This window comes from Theobroma cacao, chromosome 2 (assembly GCF_000208745.1).
Source record: "Theobroma cacao cultivar B97-61/B2 chromosome 2, Criollo_cocoa_genome_V2, whole genome shotgun sequence".
Lineage (NCBI taxonomy): Eukaryota > Viridiplantae > Streptophyta > Magnoliopsida > Malvales > Malvaceae > Theobroma > Theobroma cacao.
This window is the reverse complement of record NC_030851.1, coordinates 608,838-631,906: the sequence shown is the minus strand read 5'-3', so window position 1 is coordinate 631,906 and position 23,069 is coordinate 608,838. Positions and strand designations below refer to the sequence as shown.

The window sequence follows — 23,069 nt, the reverse complement described above, 5'->3', positions numbered from 1 at the left end:
ACAAATTCCTATTATTTATGAATCACCAAAAATTAAAATTCTATCTTTAATTTTAAGAATTACTTTTAAAGTAGTAAACAATTTCCTATTCTTTATGAATAGTCCAAAATTAAAATACATAGCATTTAAATACTCTTAAAACTCCATAAATCATTAGTCAAACTCATGAAAAAGCTGCTGAAAATTTTGAGTAAGTGTGTTTAATAACTAAACACAAAATTTATGGAGAATTAAGCCACCAAAACTGATCATAGCTGCCCAAAATTTTTTGCATTGAATCTTTGTTGTTTTGAAACTCGAAAACATGATTTTATGATTCTTTTTCGTACTAAATCAAGTATGGCTGAAACATGTAGTAATTGAATTTGATACAACTAATTTTTAACAATTAAAAACTACTCATAATGCTTGCCCAACGGTAGCAAAAATAACAACACATTAGTTTCCAAAACACCTCAAAACTATTTAGCTTTAAATTGGCTTTGCATGCCTTTTAATCCATTCATTAATTTTTCACTTAAACAGGATTTTAAACCTTTTAAAATATGTTTTAGTGGATTAAACACATATTGTCCATATTTGAATTAAAACAAAAAATCAAAATTTAAAGAAAGTATTCAAAATCGATATATATCAACAAAAAAATCAATTCTATTGATTATCACCAAGAATCAAGCATGCAAATTACATGAAAAATATAAAACAAAGGCTCTGATACCACTGTTGGGATTCGACCTCGTACTCAAATATGAAATTAATAATATAACGCAACGAAAAATAAATTAGCATTTAATTAGGAAAATAGTTGAATCCTACAATATCAATGTTTGTGTTTTTCATGTAATTTTTAAATTAATTATGAACATTCATAAGTTTAAAAGTTACACACCTTACCATAGATATCATAACTAAGAGTCAATTAAATCCAAAAACGCTTGTGATGAAGCAAGTAACTTAAAAAGAAAATAAGACAATTTAAAATGCTGTAGTCAAAATATTTGCTTTTTCACCTTTAGGATTTATCAAATCTCTGACCACCTAAATGTTTAGCCTTTAACAGTAATCCATATAGTGACCAAATAAGACCTTTTTAAATGTAGGAGTTTACTTGAGTTAGCAAATTCTGTTTCTAAAATAAAAAGACCAAAATTTTTTGTCAAATCTTATTTCTATCAGATGAAGAAAACTATTTTTTTAATATTTTTATGAAATAGCTAAGAAGTGGCTGAAGGCTTAGAGTTTTAGTTAGCTAACATAACATATTCATATAGCTAAACTAAGTTGTAACCTTAAATACAACAATTGTATTTTTATTCAATTAAGTCCTTATGAACTTGATTGATTTTTTCATTTTATGTTGGTCTGTTTCAATTAAATTAAATTTAATTAATTATTTTTATTTAATCTCAATCATGTCACTTAATGTGTGTGACTCATTAGGCTTCTAACATGGTCGCAATAAATATAAATCCTAATCAAATTCAATTTGATCATTGATTTATATTTATAGATCATGAGCGGCATCTAGCAATACATCATAACCACCAAAATATTAAAAAGTCAATTAAAGAATTTGAAAAAGCCTTTCAGTGATAAGCCCTTTTGTGTAATACAGTCTTCTCATCAAATATCTCGAATATGTCATAAAGCATGACTCAATGTCTACTTATGACATTTCATATTAGTTATCATAATTTATGACTAACCTTATGAATTTAGGAAAGTAACTTTGCTCAAATTCATCATGCTTTGGCCAAAGACTTTATACTAGTTAATCAAGAATTGAGAACAAGTGATATACATCCCCTAATATCACTTGGGGTGATGAATCCTTTCTTAACCACTCATTCACCTTCACATGCTTTATGGTATACCCAAAAACATTATGTTTAGGCGTTTAGTCGCCTTCAAACCCGTAGAAGTGAAATCAAAGTATACTATTTTTCATACAATATGACTTGGTGTCTCAAGTCCAAGGACTAGTTACACGATTATCACATGAAAACATATTCCATAGACGCTTGAGTGAAATACCAAATGGAGTTCTTATAGCGGGTCATGTTCAGTGAACTTGTTCTTTAACAAGTACCTATACGTTACCCTAAAGTATCCCATATACTTCAATCTATGAGATTGATTACTTATTTCCCAAGTAAAGAGGCTTAACATGTACCAATCCTTAAGCATTATCAATGTCCTGTCTTGACAATACAATGACCAGAAAAAATTTTAAGAACATGGCTTTAATGCATGGTGATCTCATAGTTATAATAACTTTACAATTCTCTTGTAAGGCATTTATGTTCCATAGGCTTCATCTAATTAATACTTAATAACTTTTTATTATTGCACTAACATGAAGAAAAGCCTCTTTCACATATAGTTATGGGATTAAGTATGCATTAAATTATAATATATATTCCTTAACCAATATAATTGGCTTAAGGACATATACCAACAAGCATAACCTGGTGAAGATCCAATGGAAGAGCCCTTAATTTTGGGGAACTAGTTTGTCGCAAGTCCAGTACAAAGTGTGATAAAGTTTAGGAAATTTGGGAAATCTAGTGAAACAACAAAGTTGAAAGTCTCGACATTGACTAATTTAACCAAAAAGAGAAACTAGAAATGGATTTGAATTAAGTTCAGGTTTTGCCAAATCAACTATATCTATTTCATTGTGATCATCAAATTTCATTCTAGTACAAGACAACAAAATAATGCTAATATTAGTGCAGGCAAGAAACCCACCACTCCTTTAGCTACTAAGTTAGTTAGGTGGTCTCTACCAGAACTCAAAAGTTCATTGCCTTCAGTGGCAATAAAACCCACATCTCGAGCAAACCTAAATTAAAGCTATAGCTTACACATGCGCAAGATGAGCTGATTAACCCATTTTCCCCAAGTTGATATTTGCTAGTCATTTATGCTGTTATTGAAGTCGTAATTTTTGTTGGTTGTGTTTGTAAATTTACCTACACACACATGCGTACATATTATATATATATATTCTCTTATGCCTGTTTAGATAACAATTCACCAAAGTGTCATATTTCTTTTGGTTAAGCTTCTATTAGATACAGTTGTTTTGTTTCCCCATTGCATTATTAGAGATTGGATCTTAGGGGCCATAGAGTGCGCAGCCTCAATGCTAGTGGCTTGAACTTGTCACCAAATCTAGAGGTAAACTAATTCTTTTTTAGATATACTAATATAAATCCATCCCATTAATCAAATGTTGTTTATTTAAGGCATTTGGGGTTGCACTATATCAAACAATTTCCTTTTGTCTCTCTCTTTTACACTTGTAAAAGCCCTCTGGAACTTTATAATTAAGGTATGATAAAAGACGTAGCACTGTGGTTGCTAGTGTATGGCTTCTACATATTGCTCCATTATTTAAGGTATTCTCTGTTTTAAGATCCCAATTATTGAGAACTGTATGCTAACTTCTGGACATAGGAACTGAGAGCCTGGATTTTAGATTTATTATTAACGTTCTGATAAGTTTTGATTCCTACAACTTTGTATAACTGTAAAGCATGTGTGCTCATAAGTTATAATTATTATCTAGTATATAAGTTCGAGGCAAGGATGAATAATCTTAGGAACTGAAGTGAAATCAGTCTCATATGGTCATGATCTTAGGAACAGTGTGATAAGAATAGAATATCTCATGAAAAGTTTTTCTAAGTTCTTATTATTGTTCCTTTTACTAATCCTTTTATTGAGCAGTTTGTTTATCTCAGAGACAATCCAAAATATAACATCATAAGCAAGGAATGAACCAAAAAGATTTTACATTCAAGCAGTCTTATTTTTTTTTATCATTTAAGAAATATATTATAATGTCTCTCTGCATATCTGAAGGATAACTCCATAAAGTCGTAAATAGACAATTATAGTCCTTGTCACCTAATCACTAGAATCAAATGGTTTCAATAAAAACATAGAAATGTCTAAATCTGTTCTTTATTCTTCCAAGGTGTTATCATTTAAATTATCAACAAAGCCTTCTGCACGCATCAGATATATAATTTTTGGAAACTCAAACTCATCAAACCAAAAATAAAAAAGAAAGAAATAAAAAATTTAATTTAAGATGATAGTGATTGGATTGATTACGAAATTTTAGAGTGAGGGTGTAAAGGAAATACTTTGAGTTATAACACAATATAATTAGTTAAATTATAATATCTAATTAGAACATAATACATATATTATTTTTTTTTGTTGAGGAATAAAGAAGAGACAAATGAAATTTATAACTATATATAAAAGAAAGTCTTAAGAGGGTTTCATAATTTTGACATTTAACTTGGTTGGTTGTTGAACACTTGGTGCACTAAGGTTTCGACATTTAATTTGGTTGGTTGTTCGACACTTGGTGCACTAAGGAAGCCCCATGAAGATTGTGTTTGGGATTTTGGGTTGAGTTTGTTAAATTTATTTTGGTTATGGCAATAAGTATATTTTTATCAGTTATTAGGTATTTTATAATATATACGGGTGTTTTTGTCTTGTTATAGTAAATTTTTTATTGGTATTACAAGCATTTTGATATTTATGAAATATGGTGAGGCTTTATTTATCTTTCTCTCTCCATTTGTTCTAGAATATTCTTCTCTTAACATATGTGTTAAAAAAGAAAGGTTTTTTTTTCTCCTTTTTTATCTTTTCGTTAGTGCATAATTGTTTTTTGGTCAAAACAGTACTGCCTAAATTATAAATTTTGGCTAAATTATCGAATAAGATACTATCATTATATATAGGGAAGTATTTCACTACAGCAAGAAACCTCATTAAGCCAAGGAAGCCCAATAACAAATAGTAACTATTCTGTTTTACAAATTTTAACCTTCAATGAAATTAGTTGGTTTTCCAACTCAATAAAGACCAAAGTCGCTACTCCTTAACTTATGTGTATATAACATAAACGTAAAGCAAAATGTACTCCAATTGCAATTTACACATGTGAAAATTAAGAATCAAAAGGAAAAAATCATTCTAATTACTTTAACATAAAGGCTTGATATGTTTACCCATTTGACAGTAATTTACACATGTGAAGTATTTATTCAAGTTTTGTTGTGCAGGGTCATTTTTAGTAATTTAATTAATATTTAGCTAGGATGGGCTCATTGGATTTTATGAGTCTAGTAACTCTATTCAGACATGTAATGTGGTCATAAATTTATGTAATCTAAAAACATTGATAATTCCTAGACCAATTATTATGATAAAAAACTGTCTACTTATTGATATTTCTTTATATTTTCAAATTATGTCAAATTGATTTTAATGGATATTTTACTTAAGGGATGTTGATCTCTTACTTCTCAAGCTTCAATGTTACAGTGTTCGCAAAACAACAGCATCGATCATGATGCTCTACTCTTGCCAAATGCAGCCATGCACCACTCTTTCTTAATTATAGTATTGAAACCCTAAATTAAATAGATTTTCAATCAATTTCCACCAATTTGACCCTACATTTATCATTTCATCATATCTATGTTCGCTGTTTCCAAGAATTTCAAGCAACATGAATTAGAATCATCAATTTTAGTCAATATTTTGATCTTAAACTCCAATCAAATCAACTATATATTGACCCTAATTAAAAGCTTATATGAGTAATAACCCTAAACCCCAAATATGTTCTACAAGGCCCACCAATTAAGCCATTGCCCATTGTTTAACTAGAACCACATTGGTACACAAAGATGGCAATTTGTCTAGTATACTATACTACCAAACCTAATTAATGGCTTCCCAATTTGAGCTTTACACTTTACTCACATCAAGAAAACGTAACACTGATGATCTTATAGAAAAATGAGACTAAAAATTAAAGAAAAGGAAAGAAAGAAAGAGGGTGTTTCGGCTTTTGTAATTAGGTAATTAAGTTATAAATATGACTAAGAGAAAGATAGTACTTAAGTCAATGATTAATAACCTAAAAGTTAGAAATTCCAAGCTCAAGGTTAAAACCCCTTCCTGATAAAAAAATGAAAAAGGAAAAGAGATTTAATTTAAGTTGATCACGTTATATTAGAGTTAAGAAGTTAGAAAAAGGACGTTGAATTATAATACATAATACAATGTAGTATTATTTCATTAGAATTAGACTATTAATAGAATTAATCTTATATATATATATATATATACACCTTATTGGTTTTCTTTAACATATACAATTATATAAGATGTCACGAGCCAACCTTGTACTGGACTATAATAGGGTATAGTAGTCTATGAGATTGAGTCTTTTGTACCTTTAAGGGAAATATCCCTATTTCAAACAATGTAATGTCTCGTGGTGACACCTCTATAAATACTTGTTAAGTCTTTATGGGAAAAGACTCTTTAGGAAATGAACGTCATCATTTCAAGTATTATAATGGCTACTAGTAAAATATTTATAAAATCTCGTAAACTTTTTATAGGGGGTGAGTAGTCGACGGATTGTTGGGTTACCTCACTAGTAAAGGTATGCTTGTAGCGATCCATTTAAAGCTGCCCCTATGGCCCGACGATGGCTTGTCTCAGTCCTTTTATAATTAATTTTATATTAATAAAATATTTTTCTTTCTTATGACTAAGTGGCTGCAAATTTAGAATTCGGTATGCCTTTTAATTTTGATGTGAGTTTTCTTAATATGATTTATTGCTATTATTATTGTTGAAACAGATAAAATCGAGTATTAGCTAACTTGCATGGAAGCGTCCACTCGAGTGTTGCATGGACTGTCACATACTTAGACAAATGAGTGTAGTCCGTGATAGTTGGTGTTAGAGTACGGGCCAGACGTGCTGATCTAAAGTGTGAAAATGGTGACCATGCGAGGTGCACTAGAGGACCATCAGAGGATTAATGAGCTAAAGGCCACGGTGGTCGCAGTAAAAGCTCAAATGGTTCCGCGTTAACGAATAGATGAAATTGAGACAATCCAGCGAGAACTGTCGAGATGATTAATACCGTGAATGATGAGACTAGGGATATATTAAGTTGTTAGAGTACGGGCCAAACGTGCTAATCTAAAGTGTGAAAATGGTGACCATGCGAGGTGCACCAGAGGACCATAAGAGGATTGATGAGCTAAAGGCCACGGTGGTCGCAGTAAAAGCTCAAATGGTTTCGCGCTAACGAATAGATGAAATTGAGACAATCCAGCGAGAACTGTCGAGATGATTAATACCGTGAATGATGAGACTAGGGATATATTAAGTACTCTTCAAGGCGAGATTGAAGAATTGAAAGATCAGGTAAATCTTTTGGTTATTGCTGCTGGTAATGCCAACGAGAGTTTCGAAGATCAAGGGAAAATGGCTAAAGTGCCAGAACCCAAGCAATACGAAGGGGTCCAAGATGCTAAGGAGTTTGAGAACTTCCTTTTTGATATGGAACAATAATTTCGAGTTGTGCGCATGGAGTCGAAAGAGGACGAAGTGGTGATGGTTTAATGTAACTTGCTAGGGACACAAAGTTGTGGTGGTGTTCCAAATTCATTAATGGTGAGTGCCATATCAACACTTGGGTTTATCTAAAGTAGGAATTAAAGAAATAATTTTTTCTTAAGCATATTGAGTATATGGCACAACGAAAGTTGCGAGAGTTGTCTTAAACAGGATCAATGTGAGAGTTCGTGAGGAACTTCTCTACTTTAATACTGGATATCAAGGATATGACTGAAAAAGATAAACTGTTTTATTTCCTTGAAGGTGCGAAACCATGGGCAAGGACTGAGTTGCAATGATAGAGGGTACAAGATGTGACTACAGCAATGGTAGCAATTGAACACCTTATCGATTATAGTGAAAACTTTAACAAAAGAAAAAACCCTCCATCCAGGACCAGTAGTTCTAGCTCAAATAATAAGGAAAATTCCCGAGATTAAACAAACCCTCAAGTGGAAAAGGTGATAGAAGACCACCTGTTAGGGATTCACCCTAGTTGAGAACTAACAAGCCGTGGAACTCCAAGCTACAGCCATATTTCTCATCAATAAAACTTTGTAAAGTACAATATTTCTCATCAGCAAAACATATTTACATTAACAACAAATGCTCCAAGGAATATGTATTCTTCTAGAAGGACTATTTAGCTAACATGTATTTGGCTATTATTTCTCAAAGTAACCGAATCATATTTGAAGAATGCCTTGCCATTAAGTTGCACAGTTTACCACGAAGTTCAAAATGTTGTTAGGCACTCAATTCAATAACAATGGCCAAAAACAATGTAAATTCAAGTTGTCAAATACTCAGCAGTTAAGCAACCAACATGGCTGAGTGCTTACAAAAATATTTCTTACCTGGATCTTAATAAATGTTTAGTTTTTAACTGTTCATGGCTCTTTGAGCGAAAGCGGTCACAAACCGAATATCCTTCCCCTGTTAGATCTTTTCCAAGCTAGGAATGAACGTATCTACCACTGTACCATATTTTTCACATATGATTCTCAACCATGGGGATTAGCTTTGGGGGGAGATTGTAGAACCCTCAGTGGAAGCTATTCTTGGAGCTGCAGTAATCAGTGGTACGGTGGATGCAATTAAAACACACAGCTTCCACCCTTTCTGCAGCCAGTGGCACATTAGCTAGCTATTTCATATAAGCAACAGTTTTTTTTTTTTTTTTTGTAGTTCTTTTCTTTTTTCAGATTCCTGGATTCGAGAACTTCTTTCCTGAGTTAAAAAAAGTTTCATACTGTAACAAATGTAATTGAAGTTGTAATCCTTGTATCCTTTTATTTCACAATCTGTCTCTTTGTCAATATTTATGAAATTTTACTAAATTTATCATATTTTACTATGATGAAATTATTCATGTTGATCTACTTGCTTTGTTCTGAATGTCATTAAAACTCAGAAAACTATCTGCAGCTCGATTGTTCGAATGTCTTTAATACCTTTCCTTTCTTTATCTTAATGTAATAGGAAGCCAAAACCTCAGTTTGACTACATGGTAGACATTTTTGTTATCTGAATAAGCCCAAGCCCAAGCCCAAGCCCAAAGTTGGTCAAAATTAAAACCTATTTTTAGATTAGTTACAATTTAGAATGTATATATAGTATCACAATGTTATAATTAATTAGTTATATGTCACAGTGTGTGATATTTATTGTTCAACATTGTCATGATTTTCGTTTTATTTACAAATTATATCACTTTGTCGAATCGAATAATGTATCGTCAAATAATAAATAAAATAAATTAATAATACATAACGAAAAAATATCAATTATTTACAAAACATGAAATTATTTTTATCTATTAAGTCTTTATATCTTGTTAAAGCCTGATATAAGGGCGCTTATTGATTGGAATCACTAGTTCTTTTTAAACATTACAATGAAATATATATTATATAATTAAACTATTGTTAACTAAAATGGTGTGATCGCACTCGTGAAGGTTCCATCCTTCCCAAGCATGAACGATCCCGACCACCCACCATCCACTCATCACCCTTCTCGACAACCAATTCCAATTAAAATTTTTTTAACAACATTAGAACTCTTGCTTCGCAAGGGTCTGTTGCTACAGTGTTCACTATGTAACACTCCTTTTATCATACAAAAAACTAATATTAATTATGAGTATTAAGGCACAAAAGATTCAAATTTGAAATTTCACCTTTAGACTGATTTAGGCAGTCATAAAACATCCTACAACATGATTAACTGAATGTTTAAGCTAAGCATGCCATTCCCAAAAAATATATTCTAAATTAATTAGAGTTAGACTATTAATAGGATTAATCTTTTATATAAATACCTTATAATCTACATGATTTAGGTTTATTTTTATTTTTTTTAACATATATAATTATATAATACAAGATTTTGATAGATTAAAATTTTCTCATTTTGCTCTACTTCTGGAGAGGATGTTGGCTGTGCAACAAAAAAAATGAAGGTATTGAAGAAAGAAATTAGTCTAATTATTAGATGAATAATCATAAAACTTTATTGGTCGGATTGAATATAAAATAATAAATAATATTTTGATTAATGTTAATTAATTAAACATTATTTATAAAACTTATTTGATTATAAATAAAATAAAAAATAATTATAATATAAGTTTTGTAACAAAAAGAATAATACACAACTCAAGACTCTAGCTATATTAGCTATAATAATTTTTTTTTCATTTTAATGTGAATAAAAAATCATTTTTCCGATAAAATATTAAAGTGTTGATCGATAAATCATAAAATATTTTCAACAATTTTAAAATTTTTCATTGTAATTGGTTAATAATTATACTTGAAACAAAATTCAATAAAAAATCTATCTAATTTTTAATTTGAGCATTTAAAAATTTCTAATTTATATTGAAAATTTAAAATTTTGTACTTTTTCTAATTTGACTATTATAAGGATGTCATTGAAATGGTGTGAAATAAGAAGGGTATATAATCTCAACGCTACATCTTAAAACGCCACCGTCCTAAAACCCTAACGCAAATACCAACGCTACCTCTTTCCATTCTAATCCAGAATCCAGACGGCTCATCCCAAATCTCGAACGACGCAGATCGAGAATAAGCATGGCGTCGGAGGTAATGCTAATGAACGAGATAGAGTCGACGGCGGCTCGACTGGGTATCGACTTGGATAACTTCGATTACAGTTCCGTCAAACTTCCTCCTGGAGAATACTGTGGCATTGTCAGGTATTAAAACCCATTATCTTTCTAAATTTTTTTTAGACTGATTTTTTTTTTGTAATTATATAATTTTCGGTTTTGAACAGTGACGATGAGGATGTTTACCATGATGATCAACTGGAGTTTGATTCCGGGTTTGGAAACATTATAGTCGTCGATAATCTCCCGGTTGTTCCTCGTGAGAAGTTTGAGAAACTCGAAGGTGTGATTCGAAAAATCTATAGTCAGATTGGTGTGATTAAGGAGGATGGTCTTTGGATGCCCGTTGATCCTGAGACTAAGAAAACCCTGGGTTATTGTTTCATAGAGTATAATACTCCTCAGGTTCGATGTTTATTGCTTTTGAATTTTGAGAATTTTGGTCTTATGCCTTTGGTTCTCAAAATCTGAATTGGTTTCTTTGATTGGTTATGGATGTAGGAAGCTGAGCTTGCTAAGGAAAAGACAAATGGGTACAAGTTGGATAGAGCACATATTTTTGCTGTTAGTATGTTTGATGATTTTGATAAGTACATGAGAGTTCCGGATGAATGGGCTCCTCCTGAGATTAAACCCTATACACCAGGGGTAATATTACTGTGTCGTTTTTCTCCACATTGTTTTCTTAGTAAATGCATTTGGTTTCTGTTGTAAAAATTGTTTGATGAGTATCGTTCTCATATTTGCTTTGTGTTGATTCAATCTCTGATACTAAGCTGCTTATAATGCGACTCCATGAACAGTTATGGGGTTTGTATAAATGGGTTTATATAAGCATTTAGAGTATGTAAAGGATGGTTTTGATTTGACCGAGTTGAGGATTGGTGCTGAATATTTGTATGTTTCTGTAAAACAGTATACTTGCACTAAGATTCTAGATAAGTTAATTGTAGCTTCTTCTTTAAGAGGTATTGTGTAAAATTTATTCTATTAGAAGTGTGTTTCTTCCTGTTCTCCTTTCTCTGCTTGATATTTTGATTTCTAGATTCTAACAGTTTTCCATGTACTATAGAAGCATCCTATATAACGGATAATCTCAAGTATTGTTCTTTTTATTATACACAAACCTGTGTTCTCTCTTTCCTTCCTAGTGTTGGATATTTATATACATTTATTACTTTGATGTGCAGGAAAATCTTCAAAAGTGGCTTACTGACGAGAAGGCACGAGATCAATTTGTAATTCGTGCTGGCACTGATACTGAGGTTCTATGGAATGATGCAAGGCAGTCTAAAACTGAGCTTGTTTACAAGCGTGCTGTAAGTAGCATGAGCTTGTAGCACACATTATGACTTAGTGTGGCTTGCAGTTTGTGAACCTTCTCTCTCTCTTTTTTGCGTGTGTTTTTGCATGGTGCACAGAGATCCATGTCCGTGTGTTTTAAAAGAGAGTAATATTGGTTGATTTGGTTTAAGTCATTGCTTTGTTTTGTTAGTGATCCGGTTATCATTTTCATTATTGGATTGTTGATGCATTGTGATTGATTTTACCTGTTTTTTGTTTACAGTACTGGACTGAAAGCTTTGTGCAGTGGTCTCCCCTTGGGACATACTTGGCAACAGTTCACAGGCAAGGAGCTGCTGTTTGGGGAGGTGCTAATACATTTAATCGCCTAATGCGTTATGCCCATCCTCAGGTTAGAATAGGCTTTAAATTAACATATTCTTTAACTTGGCATTTCATCATCTTTAACCTTCAATGATACTGATGCAGGTTAAGCTTATTGATTTCTCCCCTGGTGAGAAATATTTGGTGACGTACAGCAGCCACGAACCAAGCAATCCTCGTGATGCAAATGTAAGGTTTTCAAACCAATCCTTGTTACATGATTTTATTCTATTATTATCCAATGTCATTTCTGATATAAATTTAATTTATGTAGAGGGTTGTGATAAACATTTTTGATGTGAGAACGGGGAAAGTGATGAGAGATTTTAAGGGAAGTGCTGATGAATTTGCAATAGGAGGAACTGGTGGTGTTGCAGGAGTTTCTTGGCCTGTTTTCAGGTGATTCTTCTGATTATTCTTTGTGAATCATTTGGTTTATATTTTCCTTAATTCATCTCATTTTGGTCAGCATCCCTGTTATTCTGATGAACTAGAATTGTTATTTGTCAGATGGGGCGGTGGAAAAGAGGATAAGTACTTTGCCAAACTTGGGAAGAACATGATATCTGTTTATGAAACAGAGACATTTAGCCTTATTGACAAAAAATCTTTGAAGGTTGAAAATGTTGTGGACTTCAGTTGGTCACCAACAGATCCAATTATTGCACTTTTTGTTCCTGAACTAGGAGGTGGGAACCAACCTGCTAGGGTAAGCATCTGTGTTCTTTTTGAGAGGCTCCATTATTTTATGAGTTTAGATTTCAGCTAATATGCCACATTTCTCAGGTGAGTCTAGTTCAAATTCCCAGTAAAGAGGAATTGAGGCAAAAGAATCTTTTCAGCGTTAGTGATTGTAAGATGTACTGGCAAAGCAATGGTGATTATCTTGCTGTCAAGGCTGATCGCTATACGAAAACTAAGAAAAGCACATATACAGGCTTTGAGCTCTTCCGCATCAAAGAAAGAGACATACCAATTGAGGTTTTGGAGCTTGATAATAAAAATGACAAGATAATTGCCTTTGCTTGGGAGCCTAAGGGTCACAGGTTCGCTGTTATACATGGGGATAATCCAAGGCCTGATGTTAGCTTTTACTCAATGCGAACTGCTCACAACACAGGCCGAGTTTCAAAGCTAACTACTCTAAAGGGCAAGCAGGCAAATGCCTTATTCTGGTCACCTGGTGGCCGTTTCATTGTACTTGCTGGATTGAAGGGTTTCAATGGTCAGTTGGAATTCTTCAATGTTGATGAGCTTGAAACCATGGCAACTGCTGAACATTTTATGGCAACAGATATTGAATGGGATCCCACTGGAAGGTAAGCTAAAGATAATTTGATATCATCAATATTTGTGCTCGTTGGTTTTGTGTTTAATTGAAACAAGGTGCTCTACTATAAAAAGAAATGAAAATTGCTTTCCTTTTAATAAAAGGGGTACATTGGTTAAATTTATATTCTGATAAGTGCTCTCTCTGTATATATAAGGTATGTTGCAACTTCAGTGACTTCAGTTCATGAAATGGAAAATGGTTTCAACGTATGGTCCTTTAATGGCAAGCTACTTTATCGGATACTGAAGGATCATTTCTTCCAGGTAAATGAACCATCCTTCCTAATATAAGCATAAATGATAGATAAATTTCGTTGCTGATGACTTTTGTTTGTTGAGACTTGAGTGCTATGCATCATTTTCCTGGAGTCAGGTTTGTTTATTTCAAGCACTTGGTGCCTTTGCCAGTTCATGATCTGATCGATTGCTGGATTTCTGTTTGTCTTTTTGTATTGCAGTTCTTATGGCGCCCAAGGCCACCATCCTTCCTGACTCCTGAGAAGGAGGAAGAGATTGCAAGGAACTTGAAAAAGTACAGTAAGAAGTACGAGGCTGAGGACCAGGATGTATCGATGTTATTGAGCGAGCAAGACCGCGAGAAGAGAAGGATGTTGAAGGAGGAATGGGACAAGTGGGTTAGCGAATGGAGGCGGGCACATGAGGAGGAAAAATTGGAGAGGCAGAAGTTGAGGGATGGAGAAGCTAGTGATGAGGAAGAGGAATACGAGGCCAAGGAAGTTGAAGTAGAGGAAGTGTTGGATGTGTCGGAAGAGGTCCTATCCTATGAAGATTGAAAGCTGAAGCAGCAGCAACAGGGCTCTCAGGATGTGTCGGAAGAGGTCCTATCCTATCATGAAGAGTGAAAGCTGAAGCAGCAGCAACAACAGGGCTAACGAACCAGAACTTGATTTTCCGCGTCTTTGTTTTATTTTTGCCGGTTATCTTGTAGGAATTAAACAATTTTTTTTCTTTTTCTTTGGTCCTAAGCTATTCGCTTTTGTTTAAATATTAATTTTTCTTTTAGAATTTTGATCATGACCTGCTTAATTTATAAATGATTTTTGAGGTATCATGCGATGATTGAAAGCAGTTTCATCAATAGAAAAACTCTGTAAAATTCCACTAAATCAAGGGATAAACAAAGAGGAAAAAAACGAGAGTTTCTTCATGGCCCAAGCCTCACCAAACTGTTGTAATATCAATGGGTTTTATTTAGGATCGTGACAGAGTCAGAATCGGTATTTGATAATTTATAAAGAATTATCTGTTTTGATTCATTAAAACTTAGTATTTTCTGTCTTACCTTTTTATTCCACAAAAGCGTCTTGAAGTTAAAAGGTGTAAACAGATAGATGGCAGGCATACACCGCTGAAAGGGATTGAAAATTTTTTAAAGTCAACAGTTCCGCCGTTTAGCTTACGCCCCCCTTAAAAATTCTAAGTAAATTCCAACACTTCCCTGGAAAATCTGCAAACAAGCCATGTCCACCGTTACTGAATCCCAGTCACTCGAAGCAGAAACCGAAACTGAAACGGAATGGGAATCAGAAAGCGAATCCGAGCCACCGAAAGAGCCATGTCTCCGAAACTGGCTAGACCTCCCGCGGGATGTGACGGCGTCGATCCTGTTGAGACTGGGAGCTATAGAGATCATCGAGAGCGCTCAAAAAGTATGCACTCAGTGGCGCAACATCAGCAGGGATCCCTCCCTTTGGCGGTCCATCGACATGAGGAATGCTGGTGACTTACATGACATGCCCTATAATCTCGAGATAATGTGCAGGCATGCTATAGATCGCAGCTGTGGTGGTTTGATCGATATCAATGTCGAGTATTTTGGTACGGATGACGTTCTCGCTTACATCACCCAGAGGTAATGTACTAATATTACCCTCAAATCGCTGATCAATGGTCAATTTTGAATGTTTTAGTGTGTTTAATTTGCTGGGTTTGGTTAATAAGTCATGGGTTTAGGTTTTTTCTCTCTTTTTTTACGTTTCTTAAATGAAAATTCATGCTTACTGTTCTTAAACTAACGGTATCTTTTAACTGCATGATTTTTTGGTAAACAAAGTGCAATGTGCAATTGACTAAACCAGTGAGGCATTCATGGCTGTGCATTATGTTTATAAAATGTACTTCGAGGGTCTGGTCATTTCATAACTCAATGTGGATATATTCGCCTCTTTGCCATCCCTACCGCCCATCTGAAGGATCCGCGGATGACCTAATCATGAATTTTGGATCTCACTGAAAAAAATGCCATTCAGAAATGCTCATGAACTCATTTCTTAGCTTGTCATCTATCTCCAATTCTATGGCACTTTGACATAAAAGCCTGATGTTGTCACAAAAGCTACGAACATCCAAATATACTCCTCTGTAGTTGGATGTTCATAGCCTTTGTGACAACATCTGGCTTTTATATATGTCGGAGTGCGATGGAATTGGAGATAGGTAGCAAGTCAGGAATGAGTTCATGAGGAATGGCATTCTTTTTCTGCAGTGACATGCAGAAACCATGATTGGGCCATCTCCGAATTCTTCAGATTGCTGGTAGGGATGGCAAAGAGAATGTTAGTTCAGACTATGAAAAAGACATGGTGGCTCATTAGTTATTGGAGGAGAGTGGCCTTTATTTGTCATTGCTTTCTGTATGAGATTTCTGTGCTGGTTTTGTCAGGGCTGCGGCCATTTGCTCCGTAATATGCCAGAAAGTGTCTACATTCTTTTTTTTTTGTTCCTTTTTCATATGTTTCATTGCAGGGTAACAAGAAAAAATTTTTACCCTTTGGTTCCTTCAATTGACATGACGCCATTTATATTAGAAATGTTTGTAATATACTATCACTTACTTTATTATACTAGCGGTAAGGTTATTCGCTAATTTGACTGCTGATATGGCAACCGACTTTTGTGTTGATGGTTTCACAGAACAACTCATCTCAGACGCCTCCGACTGGTGCAATGCTGGGGTATTTCAGATGAGGGATTGAGTGAAGCAGCTTCAAAATTTCCATTGCTGGAAGAGCTTGAAATATATTCTGGTAATACCGGCAAAGATGCTATTGAAGCTGTTGGGCGTTGTAGCCCTCTTCTGAAAACATTCAAATACAATCAAGTGGCTATCAGAGACCCATATTTTAAGGATGACGAGGAGGCACTAGCTATTGCACAAAACATGCGTGGACTACACCACCTCCAGCTTCTCGGAAACAAGCTGACTAATCATGGTTTGCAGGCCATTCTTGACAGGTGCCCGTACCTTGAATCCCTTGACCTGCGCAGATGTTACTTTGTTAATCTGGATAAGGATTTGGGGAAAAGATGTGCTGAACAGATTAAAAATTTGAGACACCCCAGTGATTCAACTCATGACTATGAATTCACTGTAAGTAGCGATTCTGGATTTTCTGATGATGACTACCTTTCTTCTGACTTTGGTAATGAGGATTATGGCCTTGATTACGAATTTTATGGTTCTGATGGTTTTGATGGTAATGATGGTATTTATGATAATGATTATGATTATGATCTATGGTTTAATTGGGGAGATTTGTAGCCAGGGGTGACTGATGAAGTTAAGGAGTTTTGGATGTCTGAGAGGAGGTTCTTCTTGATTTTGGACAAGGATTGACGCTATGCAAATGATATTTTGTGAAACTCAGACCCTTTTGTTGAAATTACAGAGAGCTCAACTGTAGTATTTTTTGTCCAGCTATGTAGTAGGAGCTAATTTCGGATGCCTATATATTTTTCTTTTTGAAGTATATATTTCTATGAGAATTTTAGTTGTCTGACTTTATCATAGCAGTTTGATTCATACTATGTTATGGTTTTTAAGGTTTAACTGAGACCTGAAGGTTAGGTACAATGCTTAAAAGTATTATTGAATTACTTTTTTATTATGTTTAATTAAATTTTTATATTTTTATTTTAATTGAATATTATTTATTATTTTATATATATGGGACATTAATCACTATGTCATGTTATCCTTCATTACGAGATATCAAATCACAAAATAATAAAAGATATTTTTATTAATAATAATTAATAAATATAATTAAAATAATAATTTATTTAAAAAAATTTAATAATTAAAGTTTTTTAGATATTAATTTTAATGTTTAGATTTATGAAGGCGAAAATCGAAATCATTCAATAATTTGATTTTGATTTATAATTCAATTGATAAAATCGATTATTAATAATATATTTTAGATTCATAATTAAAATATATTAATATATAATAATAAATATAAATGATATTTGTACTAATTATATAAACAGAGGTAATATAACTTTGACCGTTTCAGCTCTCCAATATCTTTTTCTTTCTTAAGAATCTACCCACGCCCATTCTTTTCTCCTTTTTTCAGTCCTTCCGACAATATTTCCTACTCTACGCGAGAAAACAGAAAAGAAAGAAAACGAACTATGACCACCGCCGAAGGCGAAAGTCGTAATTGGCTGGAGCTGCCCTTGGACGTGACGGCCTCGATTCTCTCTCGGCTGGGTGCATTTGAGATCCTGAAGAGCGCCCAAAACGTCTGCTCTCAATGGCGAAAGATCTGCAAAGACCCATTGATGTGGAGATCCATCGATATGCACAATTTGGGTTATATAGCGGCCGAGGACCGTGTCCTCGAAATGATGTGCGTCCACGCTGTCGATCGCAGCTGTGGCCACTTGCTTGATATCAATATCGAGTATTTTGGTACCGATGAGCTTCTACTTAATATCGCTGAGAGGTACAATTTTCATTTTTTTTTCAATTTTATGATCTCTGATTGTTTTTCGAGTTCTACTGCTTATCAATTGTCAATTTTCAATTTTTTAATGTTAATGGAGCGTTTTTAATTTTGCTAGGTTTGGTTAATTAAGAGTCAATTTGTGCACATTTCATAGAATTAGGGTTTCTTGCTTTAACGTTTGAGGATTTTGATTGCCTTTGGTTCTTTAATGTCATGTTGGACTTTTTTTCTTAATATTTTTATAACAAAAATAGTGAATTACGACTAAATAAAAAGCTTCTTTTTTTTTTTCAATGAGACATATTAGGCTCTTAAATTCTTACTGCAGGGCAGGTCATATTTGGTCCAAATTTTAAGGGCAAAGAGTTAAGCTGATGCATTTAGATATTTCGAGTTTCAACAGTTTCTAATTTGAATATCAATGTGGTATGATTATCTAAGACAACAATTGATTAAAGATTAGTGACGTAAATGAAACTTTCCCAGTTTGTTTTTGGTTTTCCTTTGCATTCTCATGGTGCTAGGCGAATAGAGGAAGGATATGGATGGGTAACTATTGGTTGGAGAATATAATCCTTCATCAAGCAACCAACAGTTTGGCTTAGTTTGTATCACTGCTTTTTGGTGTTTGTATGATTTTGGTTTCCTTAATGAAGTTTCATTGGTTGATTCACTTTGGAAGTTGTACTCTTATTGAGATTCAAGATGTTTGTTCTTAGTCTGGTATTTTGTTTGTTCACTTCATCTGTGATTAATTACCCGAATATAATTTCAAAATGATGTTTCAGCTTGAACATCCAATAGAATGATGGTTATTTGTTTGCATTTATAGGTTCAAACATTACTTATTTACACTATATTACAGTACTAAAATGGTTATTCATTTGTGTGCTACTGCTGGCTCTAGTTGCCCATTTTTTATTCTTCCAATGATCCTTGTCACAGGTCTAGTCATCTTAAACGTCTTCGACTTGTATCGTGCTATAACATTTCAGATGAAGGATTAAGCAAGGCTGCTTCAAAACTTCCATTTCTAGAAGAGCTTGAAATTTCATACTGCACCATTTCAAAAGATGCTCTGGAAACTGTTGGGCGCTGTTGCCCTCGTCTGAAATCCTTTAAATTCAATATTCGGGGATGCAGACGCTTCCGATTAGAGTCTGATGATGAGGCACTAGCTATTGCACAAACTATGCCTGAATTACACCACCTCCAACTTTTTGGGAACAAGCTGACAGATGATGGCTTGCAGGCCATTCTAAATGGCTGTCCTCACCTCGAATCCCTTGACTTGCGCCAGTGTTTCAATGTTAGTCTAGTAGGGAACTTGGAGAAAAGATGTGTTGAACGCATGAAAAATTTGCGACGTCCTTATGATTCGACTCATGATTATGAGTTTGATGCGGAAGTTCATGATACTGGGTCATCAGATGAAGATTACCCATCTGGAATTTCTGACATTGACTTAATGTCTGATGATTATGATGATTATTTTGAATTCTCAGGGGCCAGTGACTTCTCTGATTACGATGACGAATACTTGTTTTTTGGCTAATGGTTTGTCCATGAAGTAGAGACTACTCCAGACAAGGAAACCAGGTTTCATTAGCAGACTGCCTTATCCCTAATAATTTTGGGCATTTTTCTGTTACTTTGTTTCTTACTCCACTTTTGTGGTTTTATCTTTTTTTCGTTAAAAAAGAATCTTTTGTAATTAAAGGGGTGGTCATAGCTTGTACTTTTCTCTTGTTTTTGGTGTCACTGACCATTTAAGTAAACATCCTGAAAAGTCTGTTTTAAGCAAGGTGCATCGCTGTTCATGTTTCCTGGTTCTTTGTCTAATGAAAGCTGGTGCTGTGTTGCTGTAGTGATGATTATATTTGGGTGTTGTAGGTAACTAGGATGAAGATAAAAATTGAGCTGCGAATTCAGTGATGTTATTGCAGGCTCATCAGGTTGCTCCTCATCATCAAATATGTCTCTTTTTGCACATGGAAGGTTGACATCTATCGATATGTCTGTTATCGACAGTTTGAGAGGTTTCATATGATCGTGATTCCTCCAGAAAACAGCAGTTAATCTTTTCCAGGGACCTTTGTTGTACCTCTTGTTTGGTATACTCTTCTATCTATACAAATAGCAGTTATTATTATCTTTTGGAATCATGTGGCGAATCAAAGTTTATCAAGTTGTTTTTAGTTGCTTTATAGCCCGGGTCTCGGGAACCATGTCTTTGGTGAATCTGGGAAGGGATGGATGCCTTTGTTGCAAGGCAAAAGTTGTGATTTTCTATTAGCTAGTTTCATAGTTAGCATGAGAAAGAGACATGCCTTGTTCTCTGTGTGTGTGTGTGTGTGTGTGTATCTATATACATATATATATATATATATATGCTCTTAATGATATCAATGAATATCTTGAGATGTTTAAAATGTTTTTGTAAGTTTTGTGAGAATATCAAAACATCATCAATATATACTATTGTGAATTGAGAGTAGGGATTAAATATTTCATTCATTATTCTTTGGAATTCTGATGGTGCATTTTTTAACCCGAAAGGCATTACATTCCATTCATATTGTCCAAATGGAACTGTAAATGCTGTTTTGTATCTTTCAGTTTCTTTGATCTGGATTTGTTAAAACCCTGATTTCATATCAAACTTTGAGAATATTTTTGCATTACATAGTTTTTGAAGAAGATCTTTTTTTGTGGGAGTAGGATACCTTATCCATTCCAGTGCTTTGTTTAATGGTTTGTAATTAATGACAAGTCTTGGTGTTTCTCTTTCTATTTCTGCATTTTTAATTACATAGAAAGCAGAACAACTCCATGGTGAATTACTTTTCCTGATTAGTTTTTTATCTAGTAAATCCTTAATTTCTTTTTTGCAAAATTCTTCTATTTCTTCGTTCATTTGTATTGCTCGAGCTTTTGTGCGGATTTGTTTTTCATTAAAATGTTTTGTATAAGGTAATTCTACTTGATGTTTTTTCCTGTCCCAAAATGCATTTGGAATATCAGAACAAATTATATCTTCTATTTCTTTTTTGATTTGTTCTATTTGTCGTTTGATCTCATTAGTGGTTAGTTGTTGATTAATCTTTTCAAAAGAAACTTCTTCTTTTAGATATGTGATTTGATTTTGCTTGTTATTGATTAAAGAATTAATTTGATTTGTATGAATTGATAGAGATTTTAATAAATAAATAAATATATATATATATATAACATATATAATTTGAAGATCAAAAAATAGTTTCATATTTGGCCACGTTTTTATTCTCATAAGCTGCCATCTGAAAAGTTGTGATTTCTGTAATACATTTAAAAAGAAGAATTGACCAGGTGGAGGGCAGAGAGAGTGAAAGAGAAAAGACATTGAAGCAAAGAGAGAGAAAGAAAAGGCTGCTGAGAGATCAGAGTTTATTGTCGAAGCAAAGAGAGGGATTGCAAAGAGGCCCGTGTGCTGCACACGGGTCATACTCTAGTATATATATATATATTAAAGCTACCCATTTCTGGATCCTGAATGGAGGTGCATATTCTCACACATCGGGGGGCAAGAAACATTAATTTTAAGGATTGTAGGGCGTTGTCACTGAGCCCTTAGGCTTGTTAGCCTGGCCCTTCAGGTCTCATGGGTTGGGTACTTGACCTTTGGGTCTTGGAGGCTGCCCACTTTTTGGTTCAAAGCCTGTGTTCTCGTCGCAGCCACCTCCAATGAGAGCTTGGACTCAGTTCGTGTATAATGGTTAAAAAAACTAGTAGTACTAATATGTATGTTGCTAACTAAATACAGGTCATAAATACAATTACCTGTTATCAGCTTTTCATGCAAAATATACATTTAAGGTAAAAACAAAGGGTAAATTACCTTTACTTCTTTAGAATTGAATTAAAAATATACATTTAACTAAATTACCTGTTATCAGCTTTTCATCTTAATTTATTTCGGGTCAATTTGTATTAAAAATGGACATCTCTCAAAGTAATATTCAAGTAACAAAAATCTTAATATTTTTATTCGTATATTACTCCAATTCGATTATAAATATTTTAATTTTGAAGGAATGAAGTGATATCAGATATTCATTTAGGTACTACTCGCTATTACCCTATAAAATATAAAATTTCTAATGTAGAGTCTATGACTTGTTTTCCATCAACTTACAATTACTTGCCAGGAACATTCTTTAGAATTGAAATGATACAAAAAAAAATTAACATGTCCTCTAATAAATAAACAAATGATCCAAATTTTTTGTCCGAGAAAAAGAAAAGCTTATAATTACTTGGCATTAATAGTTTACACATTTCTTAATTACTTTTATATTAAATACTATAAGAAAGTAGAGCAGTAGTTTGCTGATCTGAATTAAGATAATCATAGTAGGAACAGAGAGAAAGACGATGACTACGTAAAAAGGAACAGATGACAGGCCGTAAGCAGCAAGTGGCAGGGCTAGGGGAAGTTTTGCAATCCTCATCTATGCCATTGATGTGAAAAATGACTGTTCCAAAATTCCACAGGCCATAGGCCACGTAAGACTAGCCTTCCCTCTCGGCCATAGACTTTCTAGGCACAAGTTACGTTGCATGTTCAACTCACATGATCACATTTCTTTCTTCTTTTTTTTAAAAAATTTTAAGCTAATTTTGGGATTTACAGAGAGAGAGAGAGTTGCGTGCGACGCCGTTTCTGTCAGGGA

General features: G+C 33.7%; 3 protein-coding genes across 3 annotated transcripts; all 3 read left to right on the top strand.

Annotated features, from left to right (window-relative positions):
* Nucleotides 10,419–14,695, top strand: LOC18607073 (eukaryotic translation initiation factor 3 subunit B). Its single transcript, XM_018116307.1, has 11 exons — nt 10,419–10,687; nt 10,768–11,005; nt 11,102–11,248; nt 11,791–11,919; nt 12,168–12,296; nt 12,374–12,457; nt 12,543–12,667; nt 12,779–12,977; nt 13,055–13,587; nt 13,756–13,864; nt 14,059–14,695. The coding sequence occupies exons 1-11, from the start codon at nt 10,563–10,565 to the stop codon at nt 14,392–14,394; spliced, it is 2,154 nt and encodes a 717-aa protein (XP_017971796.1). The 5' UTR covers nt 10,419–10,562; the 3' UTR covers nt 14,395–14,695.
* On the top strand, nt 14,908–17,486 carry LOC108660562 (F-box protein SKIP19-like). The gene is made up of 2 exons (XM_018114561.1): nt 14,908–15,473; nt 16,535–17,486. The coding sequence occupies exons 1-2, from the start codon at nt 15,082–15,084 to the stop codon at nt 17,160–17,162; spliced, it is 1,020 nt and encodes a 339-aa protein (XP_017970050.1). The 5' UTR covers nt 14,908–15,081; the 3' UTR covers nt 17,163–17,486.
* Nucleotides 17,899–20,800, top strand: LOC18607072 (F-box protein SKIP19). Its single transcript, XM_018116489.1, has 3 exons — nt 17,899–18,354; nt 19,303–19,956; nt 20,251–20,800. The coding sequence occupies exons 1-2, from the start codon at nt 18,041–18,043 to the stop codon at nt 19,910–19,912; spliced, it is 924 nt and encodes a 307-aa protein (XP_017971978.1). The 5' UTR covers nt 17,899–18,040; the 3' UTR covers nt 19,913–19,956; nt 20,251–20,800.